This window comes from Sparus aurata, chromosome 13, assembly GCF_900880675.1.
Source record: "Sparus aurata chromosome 13, fSpaAur1.1, whole genome shotgun sequence".
Taxonomy (NCBI): Eukaryota; Metazoa; Chordata; class Actinopteri; order Spariformes; family Sparidae; genus Sparus; species Sparus aurata.
In genome coordinates, this window is record NC_044199.1 from 2,732,362 (window position 1) to 2,745,930 (window position 13,569).

At 44.3% G+C, this 13,569-nt stretch overlaps 1 protein-coding gene across 1 annotated transcript; it reads right to left on the minus strand.

Moving 5' to 3' along the window:
- Positions 1–1,968: 1,968 nt before the first annotated feature.
- On the minus strand, positions 1,969–8,046 carry f9b (coagulation factor IXb). The gene is made up of 8 exons (XM_030438308.1): positions 7,850–8,046; positions 6,613–6,782; positions 6,472–6,496; positions 6,264–6,377; positions 6,045–6,176; positions 5,096–5,493; positions 2,893–3,037; positions 1,969–2,675 (listed from the first exon to the last, which is right to left on the minus strand). The coding sequence occupies exons 1-8, from the start codon at positions 7,935–7,937 to the stop codon at positions 2,119–2,121; spliced, it is 1,629 nt and encodes a 542-aa protein (XP_030294168.1). The 5' UTR covers positions 7,938–8,046; the 3' UTR covers positions 1,969–2,118.
- Between the last annotated feature and the right edge of the window lie 5,523 nt (positions 8,047–13,569).

Sequence of the window (13,569 nt, forward strand, 5' to 3'; positions counted from 1 at the left end):
TTTCCCTGTCCGCTCTCGATAATAACTGTTATAAACTGGCAGGTAAGACACATATGAACTTTGATTGCTTTTCCATGGAGTCATAATCATACATTTTCATCCATGAGCCGCGGAACTCTACTGCACTCGGTAATCGACTCGTCGGGACTTCCCGTCAACAGGAAGCTGCTGCAGAAGAGTGGTAAATTTAGTCAGCTTTTCAGTAGAAATCCAGCTAAGCTAGCGGAGGTTAGATGCCCCGGACTATGTGCTGAGACCCTATTTGTACTGTTGCTGAAGTTTGGTGCTGTTCTGAGCATTATTTGTGGCTTTTTGGTGGCGGTTTATATTTGGATCCATTTACTGCAGTGTATTGTTGTCGTGCGGTCGTTTCTGAGGTTGATAAAACTCCATAAATTAGCGGTCTGCTAACTTGATCTCTCGAGAGGGAGTCTAACACAGTTTGTGACACAGTGTGTTAGACCATGGATTAAACTTACACCGGAATATCCCTTTAAACTGAGCCCCGCTGCTGACTGAGCTGCTCCACCACCCGTGACAATGATGTCACTGGCACAAAAGGGCAGGATATCCTGGCATCAGTTTTGTTATGAATACATTATAAATCAGACTCAAGGGTGCTAATCAGTCTTGCTTCCAATCTTTCCCAGTGGCCACTCAAGGTATTGCATCTATAAACACCGCCCAGACTCAAACCAACAGCCAACTGCCTTTATCCGACCACTCCGTTGCCTCTTGTCTGACCCGTTCAGCAGAAAAGTTGCATTGAAACATATCGCCTACGCAGCTGCCAACTACACAGTGGCGTGTACGTTCGACGCTTGCGCGAGATGCAATAAGCCTCCTTAACATCAGGTGGCGCTAGTCTCGTGCCAGTAATCCAAAACAGGAAATAACGGATTGGAATGCAGCTGATAGATTATCAGGAAAAACAAAGCGCACACAGTATTGGCTCAGTATTCGTTTGACCTGAGAAGACGTTTGTGGAATACAATACTTGGCGTTACTTGAAAGATCATTATGGCTGAGCTGATGGTCGCGTTGTCTGCTCTCGGGCTCGTTATTATACGAAGACAACACAGGAGGGAAAAAGTGGTTTGTTTCCCATCATCACCTCTGCACCTCCCATACACCTCGCTGATTCACTAGCACACCGCCAATCAGAATGGTCATTGAACAGCTAGCAGAAAACCAATCAGAGTATCCGATGGCATCCATTCCTCCAACCGCGTGGTTTCAAAAGCTTCCAACACAGCTGAACACACAGAACATGTTTGTTCCCGAGTCTACCCAAACATTTCAGACGTCCAACGTTTGGGCCCGTGTGTTCCTACCTTAAAGCATTTTCCCCGACATTATAAAAGATTCGTCTGTAAGGCTGTAGACATGAATTGTTGATCCATTTTTTGTGTTTGTGTGTAAAACTTTCCCAGAGCCCAGAAAAGTGATCATCACAATTAGCTGAAATTCTGTTGCCGTTTTTGAGTGGGTTGCATAACCAGGAAGTATTTAGAGCCAGTAGCTAGAAAAAATTTTTGGCATACGCACAAGACTGAATAGTTTCCAGTTATTTTAATAAATCTTTTATTTTCGTCCAGAGGAGGACGTTTAGACATGTTGTCCGTCTTTGTCCGGATGGTCAGCTCTGAGTCGGGCCTTTGCGTTAATATAAATTAAGTTTTGCCATTTTTTTGCAATATGTAAGAACTGGTGCGGCGAGCAAGTGCTGCTAACGTTGGCTGCTGTTAGCTCGTTAGCCCAGTTAGCTGTGCCGCTAGCAGTCTGGACTGTGTGCATGGGAAGTGTTTACATTGCTAGCACATGAGCTTTGGATGAAGATTGTCTGGCACTAGCTGGTTAGCATGCTAACTTCAGTTGATATCTCTGCAACACAAGACACAGATTTCCAATATTCGAGGAAGCGCTACGGGGTTTTTCTTTGTGCAATATTTCAAGAAACGAGCACTCTGATATTGAAATACATTTTATTGTAGCCCGAGTGATTTCTCATGTCATTCAGTCTAAAGACAAACTTCCTCAGGTGCTAAAACTAGACAAATGAGACCGTTTGGTTGGCTGACAGGCCACGTTATCTTTACACGCGACTTCACTGGTCAGTTACTGAATTCGTAGTCCTGTTGTCCTCCTGATCCACGGGTAGTACATAGACACTCGAGTGTAGACGCCATACTTCCCGTCTTTGGCACACTCCTCCCCCCAGCTGACAATGCCTGTCAGGAACCAGGTGCCTTTGTATTTGGTGGCGTGTGGCCCCCCGCTGTCCCCCTGACATGAATCCATTGGCTGATCTCTGTAGCCGGCACAGAACATTAAGCGTGTGACGTGGTACCGGCTGCTCTCTTTACACACGGTGCGATCCACGTAGGGGACCTCCAGCTTCTGAAGCGTGGTGGCCTCAGCGCCCAGATGCCTTAACCGTCCCCAGCCGCTCACCAGAGAACTTCTGGACTCCCTCAGCAAGTTTTCTATAAATTCTTTGGGGCCCAGGCAGATGGGACGCCGCCTGTTGGACAGTTCCACTGGAGTGGCGAGCTTCAGCAGGGCAATATCGTTGTTATATGGTGAGTTTTTGAAATTGTACATGTGGTGGATGTGCCGCTCTGCCACCTCATGGTCTCGCTCGTCACCCTCCACTACTTTCACGTCATGTTCACCTGGAAGTACAGATGCATGAATTATAGGATTTTCTATACCGACAGCACTGATGTCTTAAATGTCGGAGCTTCCTTGAACACACCAAGAAAAGAGTTGATTTTCAGCTTTTCATCTCGAGCATGTGATATTAATCATAATGATTAAGGTAAGTCTGTACTTCAGAGATTTAGATCAGATGTAAGTGTGTACAGTAAAGAAAATATTTGTTTTTCCTACCCACTCTGACGAAGAACTTTCGATTAGATTTATCAGCCTCTGCCAGACAGTGAGCGGCGGTGATGACCCAATATTCACTGAGCAGAGATCCTCCACAGAAAGGCTCTGCTCTTTGAAGGGCGACTGAGTGAGACATCAGGGCCACCTGCAAACACACAAACAAACACATGGAGCCTACATGTCCCATAATTCAACACAAAAGTAACTTTTCTCAGACCATCTGCTGGGTTAATGTCCACATCTTTCAACCTCCTCATGCTCTGCTTGTAAAGCAACTTTATGTTGAACACTCGAGTCTTCAAGCCGAAACTGAGAGAATTCAAATCAAAGTGAAACTCTCGCCAAAAAGCTACCGAGGCTTTATTTGTGATTGATACGAGTCAAACCTTCGTGTAAAAGTATAATTACGACGGAAGAGGCACTTTTAAGATTTACTGTAGTTTCGTTTCCGGGCAAGCTAATTTTCAATGGGGTGCAGGGGCACTCTGACGCTAGCATCAAAATCTCTATTTTTAAAAACACTACTGTTCATGTGTAGAGACCCTGGTGATACTACGAGCAAAGATTCATGTTGTGTCGAGACTTATTAGTGTTTTAAAAATAGAGATTTTGATGCTAGCATAAGGGTGCCCCATGCATTCCATTAAAAATTAGCTTGCCCGGAAACGAAACTACGGTAAATCTTAAAAGCGCCTCTTTCATCGTAATTATGCTTTTACAGGGCTCCAGACTAATTTTAAAGGAGCACAGTGGCCCCTAACTGAAAATTTTAGGAGCGAAATCACAAAATTTAGGGGCGCACACCGTAAAGCAATTATATTGATTGTGTGTGAGTATGTATATATATATACATATATATATATATATAAAAATCTGCGGTTCATGAAATTCGTCTCTCTGAGACCTTCACCAGTCAAATCGGCACCCATTCTTCATGAAAACAGTATTTTCTGCCCTTTTTCGACACTCCTGTCTTCAGACTTGGACTCATCCTCTGAGTTAGGATTTGACTCTGGCACACTTCTAGGCTTATCGTGGAGAAAATAACCCAGAGATTCCACCAGATAGGTGTACGGTGCCTTACTGCTCCGATCCGGTTTTACAGTGCCGCAGTTATAGGTCTGTGCTATAAAAACAACAACACGAAGTGTTCCTGACCGAAGGATTAGTAGAAGAGCTTGTGTTTGTCTCTTTTTTGAGATTTGTGGGCTGGTGTCAACACGGAGTGTTTTATTTTGAAAAGTAAAAGATGTTATATTGTTGTTTGTGCTCGGTGCTAAATTCAGCTGATTTGTTGCGTCGTGCTCCGGCATCCGCCGAAATAGAAGTCCTGCGTATCTGCTCCGGACTGCCGTTGCAGATACGCAGCGCAGCGGAGCTGGTGGAAGTAAAGACATTATCTAAAGTGAAAAACCAGCTCAGCTCCGTCACGCAGCGGACACGTATCTGGTAGAATTGCGGAGTTCGTTTCGACATTGTTCGTCGAAAGTGAAACCTTCTCCCTCTGTGCTCAGAACAACTTTCGGACCCTCCCTCCACACATTAGTCAATTACAGTGCCAGTCCCTGCCCATCTAACACACATTGGCCTGCCACCTGTCAGTCCACATTCGAGATTCTTTGATTCGCTTTGGTTCCCTTCCACTACCCGTGTTAAAAAAAAAAAAAAACATCGGCAAATTCACTGGTCGCACATGTGCGACTAAATGTAAAATTTGCACTGTCTCAAATTTTGGTCGCAAAATGCTCCGCTGTGGTCGCAGTCTGGAGCCCTGATTTACATGAAGGTTTGACTCGTATCAATCACAAATAAAGCCTTGGTTGCTTTTTGGCGAGAGTTTCACTTTAAGTGACATAGACTCATATTCCTTATGTTTATTTCCTTATTGAAACTCTCTTTATGCATATGAAATAGTCAAAAAAAAAAAAAACCTATTTGAAGAGCAAAATGCACAAGATTGCATGAATTTACACCATTTTCAAGACATACACTACATATTACTGGATTTAAAATCTCATTGGCTACATGATGCACCAATCATCCAGAGGCTGGCATGTCATTGGCTCAGGAGGGAGGAGTCAGAAGAGAGTCTACACGGTCACTCATTGGCTGTTGTCGGCTCTGTGGAGGGCATGGAAGCCCTCATCTGCAGCATGAAAAAGCATCAACCATCATCCACTAACCTTCACTCACACTACCGTACCTGCCAAGGTATCTGTCCAGGAGAGGCCTCGTCACCTCCCACAATCCTCTCGTCAGTGTTTTCCTTCTCTGTGATGGTGGGAAGTGTTGCGTAAGCCCAGGAAGGCGGTTTCTCCGTCTCTGTTGGTGTTTCTGTGATGTTGCTCGACTCGGCCGACCTCACCGAGCGCACCTCCGCTGCAGACGCGCTCCCCGAGTCTGAATCATCGGTGAAGTCGAAGGAATCGTACAGCAGGGTGATGTTGGTGTCGTCGTAGTAGTCCTCCAGCAGCGAGTCACTGGAATTGTGATTTCTTTCAGGACTGTGATGCGATGAGCGAGGCGCTAACAAGACTCTGTTGCCAGAGGTGGAGGTGGAGGTGGAGGGCGTGAAGTCCACACGACCACAGCTGAATGGTGCTGATGAGGAAAATAAAGGCGAAGCAAAAACAAATATTATAATTTTGTCTCATAAACATTAAATATTTTCTGTTTATTTGTGATACAGTTACTTAAAGAACGTAAGTGTGTGTTCATGCTTTGTGTGGTCAGGGTCAGAATGAGGATGCTGGTTTTCTGTTACAGACATAGATCATGATATTTATTTGACAGCTTTAAACTGCAACACGCAGTTTATGAGCCGCTCTGTCAGCCCATCATGGATACAAAGGGATGGAACATGTAACACGATGAGCCCAGCTGTCCGTCTTCTTGTTTTAAAGGCAGCTTGTATAAATCTCTTATCTGGAGAGGAGGTTTACGTGCAGCGGGCTTTCATTTTGGTCGAGGTTTGGTGTGTGGGTGTAGCTCAGAATCAATATTTGCACAATGGGGTTCAAGTGTTCCCATTAGTTTCCATTTGTGCAGATGTCATGTGTGCAGTGTATAGAGTAAAACGGTTAATATACAATCCAGATGCCCAGTCGACCAGTTTGTTGTATTCTGTGTGTGGTTTTAGTGTTTTACGTCACCTGTCGGTTCACAGGTCATCCTGTCTGCACCGAGCCGGTAACCAGCCGAACACTGACACACGATTTGCTCATTCTGCATCACACAGAAATGGGAACATCCGCCGTTGTTGACAGAACACTGCTTGGACACCTCTGGGAAAAGGCGGGAAAGCAAGATGAATATATTTTGCACAGATTGACGACAAAACTTCAGCTTCAAATTCAGCTTTTAACACCGACCGATCTCGCAGTTCTTGCCACTGAAGTTCGGTTTGCAATAACAAACGTACGACTTGACCCCATCTTGACATTCACCTCCATTTTGGCAGGGGGGTGGCTTGCACTGGTCACCGTCTACACACAGGTACACAACATGAACACACAGTTTCAGTAGCGGAGGCGCCAAGTTAAGAGTCACTACGAGGTTTTTGTCTTTCACTTGTCTTACCAACGTAGGTGGCCCAGAACTCCATCTGACAGAGAAACGGGAATGAGAAACTTCAGAGTTCAGCAAATATTCACACAAGAATGGATGTGTGTGTTTGTGTGTGTGTGTGTGTGTGTTTGTGTGTGTGTGTGTGCAACCTACAGTTTTCTCATCATCCTCAAACACCTCCCTGGCCTCCTCCATGTCGCAGGTTTCCTCCCTACACTCCCTCTCCAGGTTGTCTCTGTGAAGCGCCTCTTCCAGGCCGCTGTTGTACCTGCGCTGGCGAATCAGCACCCTGTTCGCTGCCTGCTGAGACAAAAATACAGCTCCTGAAAAGTAAACACAAGACAAAAAGGGCGATTGTCAAACAGTCCTCTGCAACATGGAAGCTACTTTTCAAGATGCCCATTTTGGCACCGTGCTGAAATTAACTAATTGCCGTTCCTGTTTGCAAAGCACTCAGGAATGTAAAGATAACTGACACTGGATTACTACGAAACTAGAAAAAAATCTGTCTGGCCGTTTGTTTGTTATCTTGAGAACTGTTCATCCGATCGACTTCAAGCTTGGAGAGTTTGTTGCTGAAGACTCAAAGGAGTGCAGCGTCAAATTTGGTGCAATTTGAACAAGTGATGCGTCAATTATAAACAACAACCTCTCATGTGATCTCATGGGTAAGCAGACGTAAACAAAGCAGATTAGCATGCTGCAACAACTCGCTGTTGTAACGCATTGCAATGACAAAAAACAAAGATAGAATGCTGAACGCATCTAAAGATTTGGGGAGACAAGATGCACCCTGGTTTTTGTATTCTTCAGCGAGAACTGGAGGGGAGATTTTAAGTTTCTGTCAACAGCAGTACGCTAGTTAACGTTAGCTTCAAGGGCTGGGATGTTTACCGTTCCTTGGCAGCACCGACAGCTGCTCCAGGACGCTGTGACTGGATCTGTAATCCCCTCACATTGCTGGATAATCTGTCAGTAGATTATAAACTTAATCATTGTAAATATGCTAATCAGAACACAGTGCCTGGTGTTATTTTAATCTCACGGTGGTTTCACTGTGGAGGAGTTGTTCAGCTTTACAGTGGCAAAAAAAAAAACGTAAATGAGTCTAAAGAAACTTCTCAGAAGCTCTGCCAGAATAAACACGTCCAGCCAAACATTTTTATCGTATATTATCTTGTACACCTGGTTTATATTGCTCGATTGATTCCACTATTTACTATGATGTTTCCCCCCAGTGGTCAGAACTTCTTGTCACAATCAAAACTTCAATTTTTAGGTGGTGTCAGTCTCAGACGTTTGGATCAGACATCAGAGAACCTTCGCACGTCTTCTCATCCCCGACCTTTGGACCTCTCCTCAGTCCACACCTGCTCTTTCTGTCGGTTACCTGTGTTCTCCTCTGGGATGTCAGCGGGCAGCCCGTTCACCTCCAGCAGCAAACCAGCGATGAAGGCGAGCAAACAGACTCCGGCCATGTTGTCGTTTTCAGCTGTCCGTCTGCTTTTGAACCGCACAGCCGAAGCCTGAACTCATATAGAGACGGATCCACCGCTCCAAAGTACAGCGGCACACTGTTTACTCACCTGGGAGGCCGAGTGTGTGTGTGTGTGTGTGTGTGTGTGTGTTCACTTTTGTGTGTAGAAGAGAGAGTAAGGATAGCAAAAAAAAACAAGAGTGTGTGAGCGATTATGAATGTGTGTGCGCAAGAAAATCAGAACTATAAACTGAATAAAAGTCCGAACGTAGATGTTTTTATTGAGTCGTGTCAGATTTAAATTGAGCAACGGCAAATATTGACTGTTGGTGAGAAAGCAGGACGGCTCGTGTGTTCATGTGTTGACATTACCAGCTGTTAATCATGTTGTTTATCGGGATGAGTCTTGTGTCCGATAAGCAGCTTTTGCAGCTTACGTGACGGTTTGTCCAAACGGGGTACACACACACACACACGCACACACACACACACACACTTACACACACTTACACACACACACACACACACACACACACACACCCACACACACACACACACGCACACACACACTATATTTGTGAGAACCCTCATTCACCTTACATACTCCCTGCCCCGCTTCACAGCTGGCACAAAGTTAACCCTTCATACTCTTCATCCAGACATGTGACTCAAGTCATCTGCAGCATCTGATCTGTATTAAGAGAACAGACAAGGTGTTATTACCTGTCTCATAATGTAATGTATCTAACCTGTTCAACAAGTATGACAAAGAATTGATGAACTTCTTGAGATAAATAAACTAATTCAAAATGCATGAAAAGTGTGACAGCCACGCTACAAACATCTATTAAAGTGAAACTCTCGCCAAAAAGCAACTGAGGCTTTTATACTGATTGAATATGAGTCAAACCTTCATGTAAAAGCATAATTACGACGAAAGGCACTTTTAAGATTTACTGTAGTTTCGTTTTCGGGCAAGCTTATTTTCAATGGGAGTGCTACGGACACTTTTACGCTAGCATCAAAATCTCTATTTTTAAAACAGTAAGAAGTCTCGACACAACATGAAACTTTGCTGGTAGTATCACCAGGGTCTCTGCACATGAACACGAGCATTGAGAACATTGTTTGTGTACACAGAGTTTACTCACGTTAGCAGTAGCACCTCCAGCGTGCCGCCGTCATATGTGTGCGACCTAATAGGTAGGAGGTCCTTCATTACTCTCATGCCTGTTAGGTCGCACTCGGGGATCGACACTTTTTGTCTGCCATGGCTGTGACTTGCCGGAGATCCAGCTCCAACAGTGAGTTGTTCAAAAACCTTCTTTTTAGTAACTCTGTGTACACAAACAATGTTCTCAATGCTCGTGTTCATGTGTAGAGACCCTGGTGATACTACCAGCAAAGTTTCATGTTGTGTCGAGACTTCTTACTGTTTTAAACAGAGATATTTTGATGCTAGCGTAAAAGTGCCCGTAGCACTCCCATTGAAAATGAGTTTGCCGAAAACGAAACTACGGTAAATCTTAAAAGTGTGAATTGTCGTAATTATGCATTTACACGAAGGTTTGACTCATATTCAATCACAAATGAAGCCTTTGTTGCTTTTTGGCGAGAGTTTCACTTTAATCTCTCAGAATATTATGAATCGATGTAAATCAGTGCTCTTTGTTCCTGCAGCACACCTGATCCAAATCATCGGCTCGTCACCACTGAGGACCCAGGAGAACCAGGACAAAAGACTCTGCTGTAGATTAAACTACCCGACAGTATATAAAGTAATTAAAACGAGTACAACCCGACCTGCCGTCAACCTTTAATTCTGTTCTCCTCTCTGCAGTTGTCAGCTGAGTCTTCGCGACCCTCTTCAGGTCCAGATCAGCAGTAACCACCTCATCTCATCCAGACATCTTCTCCATCCCATCACCAGCACCAGCACCAGCACCAGCATCTGGGCTCCATCAGGCGGGTTTCCTAACCACTCACAGCTTCAACCTCCCTCTTAAAATACGTCATCATGGGGACGAATTACTGAGGACTCTTATTTCTAATCTGATGTGCACATTGTGATAACTATTTATTAATTCAAAAAATGAGGTCTGTCCTGATTGAACTGATATTTCTGACAGGTTATTGGACCATATCCTGTTTTATTTGTGTTTGAGGCTACAAAACCAGGTGTTTTTAACGAGACCTTGTGGAGAACAGAACGGGTATTTTAACCCAAACAAAGTGGTTTTTGAGCCTCAACCGAACCCTAGAAAGATAGAAATTGAATCTTAGTAGATGTGAAGTTGGGAAGTTTGCCTGGCTCTTGTGTAACAGGTCGGTGACGTAGAGCTGTAGTGGGGTTTTTGACTCCAGCTACCAAATGAGCCAACTGACCAAAGCACAGCTGATCCTCTGCCAGAGCCTCTGGAGGATTACTGTTGTGGGACCAGCTGCTCAATCAGAACAAAAAGTGCAACACATGGCTCCTTCTGTCCCCGTCCGAATACATGCCGGACACTCACTGGCCACTTCCCTTTATTTCCCTTTATTCAGTTAAAGTTCTCAAACTGTCCTCAAGGTGTAACAGGTGTGTTAGGTTAATTAAATCACACCACTTCAGATAATGACAGAGTGTGAAGCAGGCGAGAGGTGTTTAATTAATCCGCCTCTGAAATATGTTCCTGTCATCGGTGAAATATCCCTCATTATGTTTTCCAGTGTGACAAACCCCACGCCTCCAGATCACCTCGCAACTCAGTGCAAACACCAAACCTGACGAAGCCCCGGAGCGTATCAGCCAGTCAGAGGAGTTTCTGAGCACAGTGAACTGGTCTCAGGTCAGCTGTCAGCGCGGGGGAGACATTGACCTCATGAGTCACACGCAGCTGCATGATAATACTGAGAAGGAGAGAGGACGTTTGTTTACTGACTGATGACAGGCTGACACTAGAAAGGAGTTCATCGACCAGCGTCTTCATCTCTGCATCGTCTCAAATCTGACCAGTCGCACCTGAGAAGATATCCTGTCATACTGCACAGCAGCCATGTTGACACAATAAAAACAGAGGCGAGACTCAAGAAGTATTGATGTCAGATGTTCCCCACAGCTATGGGACGAAAACAGAAACACAGAAATGACTCAATCAGATCTTGATCTAATTAAAGGGATATTCTGGTGTAAACACACCGTGAAACTGTGTTAGACTCCCTCTTGAGAGATCAAGTTAGCAGACCGCTAATTTACGGAGTTTTATCAACCTCAGAAACGACCGCACGACAACAATACACTGCAGTAAATGGATCCAAATATAAACCGCCACCAAAAAGCCACAAATAATGCTCAGAACAGCACCAAACTTCGGCAACAGTACAAACAGGGTCTCAGCACATAGTCCGGGGCATCTAACCTCCGCTAGCTTAGCTGGATTTCTACTGAAAAGCTGACTAAATTTACCACTCTTCTGCAGCAGCTTCCTGTTGACGGGAAGTCCCGACGAGTCGATTACCGAGTGCAGTAGAGTTCCGCGGCTCATGGATGAAAATGTATGATTATGACTCCATGGAAAAGCAATCAAAGTTCATATGTGTCTTACCTGCCAGTTTATAACAGTTATTATCGAGAGCGGACAGGGAAAAGAACAGAATTGAGCATTTCTAACCGCACTCGGTAATCGTCGCGTCGGGACTTCCCCGACCCGGAAGCTGATGGAGGAGAGTTGAACTCTGTTTTTAGCTTCACAATAGAAATCCAGCTAAGCTAGCGGAGGTTAGATGCCCCGGACTATGTGCTGAGACCCTATTTGTACTGTTGCTGAAGTTTGGTGCTGTTCTGAGCATTATTTGTGGCTTTTTGGTGGCGGTTTATATTTGGATCCATTTACTGCAGTGTATTGTTGTCGTGCGGTCGTTTCTGAGGTTGATAAAACTCCGTAAATTAGCGGTCTGCTAACTTGATCTCTCGAGAGGGAGTCTAACACAGTTTCACGGTGATTTAGACCATGGATTAAATTTACACTGGAATATCCCTTTAATGTGAGTGGCAAAACTTTCCTTTCTTATTTTAGAGCCACGATTGGATGACTGCTGTTTATAAAAGTGTGTTAATGGCTGTTGTGGCTTCATTTTTTTCCTCAGCAGTTCACAGTCCATTCACAACAAAGACAATCAGATCACAGGAATACTGATCTTATCAACTTGTAGGCAAAGAATACAAGATGTACTTGAATTTGATAAGCCGACATGTGACAGAACACAGTCTCGACCGGATTCTGTACACTTGTTGAGTCTGTCCTGATATTAATCTTCTCTTCTTGACCTCTTTTTGTGCATTTACATCTCAGGATACTTGACGTCAATGACTCGCTCCTCCGTCACAGCTCTGACGGATCTGTTCCCAGGACACTAACCTGCAGGAAGTGATTTAAACATAATTGTTACAGACGGGGCAGAGAAAAGGGCTAATTGTTGAATTCCCTCCCAGTTTTTCTCCCCGGCTGTAAATCTGTAGTTCTCAATGGGGGAGGATGAATTTAATGTCTTGCATAAGTTGCATTAAAATGAAAGATGTCACTCTGCCTCGGCCCCTTTTTAAATCAGCCGCAGACAATAAGTCATCAGGAGGCCAGTGTTGCCAGGAGGCTGCTGGCTGAAGGCCATCCGACCGTCAGTCACAGTGATTTGTCCGCAGCCACGCCGGCTGTAACTCACCGTCTAATCAAACAGCCGTCAATACTCCTCGCCGAGCTCCGACTGCAGGTGCTCTTCACTTCAGTGTGCAAACTGCGGCTCAGTCTGAGGAGGCACGCTGATATCTTTACTGTCTGTTTGTCTGGATTTGAGCTCTGTGTCCGTGACGTGTCAGCGTATGAAAGTCTTGTTTACAGTTTCTCATCGTGCAACTCGGACCTGCAACGATCCCCGTTCATCTTTAGACTCCGACCACGTCACCAACCAAAGCTAAAACCTGTCTTATTTTGCACTTTCTCCAACCAGTAATGACTAAAAACAAAAACCTCTGAGCTTTCAAATTGCTTTTATGTAAAAACAAAAGTTTGAATTGATTTATTCATGCACTGAAACGTGGGCCCTTCTTCATTCTTTTATCTTTCGTTATCTCTTCATTAAACTGCACTTTAACTTTAAGTTCTGTGTTTCTTGTGATTCCTGTCTTTACTTCTGCACCTTTAAATTGTGCATCTTTTCATCTTTGCTGCAATCTTAATCTGTAAAACACATTGAATTGCTTTGATGTATGAACGTGCTGCAGAAATAAACTGCCATGCCGTCATGGGGAGACTGTTTTATGGCCAGTTTTCACGCTTTAAGGGTTAATTTGAGCTTTTGTACATTTTGCTGAACAGCGATCAAAGTCTGCAACAGTGGTAGAAGTGAAAATATTAATACCATACAATGGAAATACTTCACTAGAAGTAAAAGTGAGTAAAAGGTCCTATTTGTAAGAAAAGCTCATTTATTGGTCGCATTCTCAACTCATCAGAAACAGTTTCTGACTCTGGAGGTCTCGTATGGTCGACTGTCGTCTCAGAGCAAGTAAAACAAAAACAAAATATCTCTTATCCTTCAAACTAATTACATACAAAAGACAGTTTCACACTCAGTAAACATCAGGACACACAGAACTA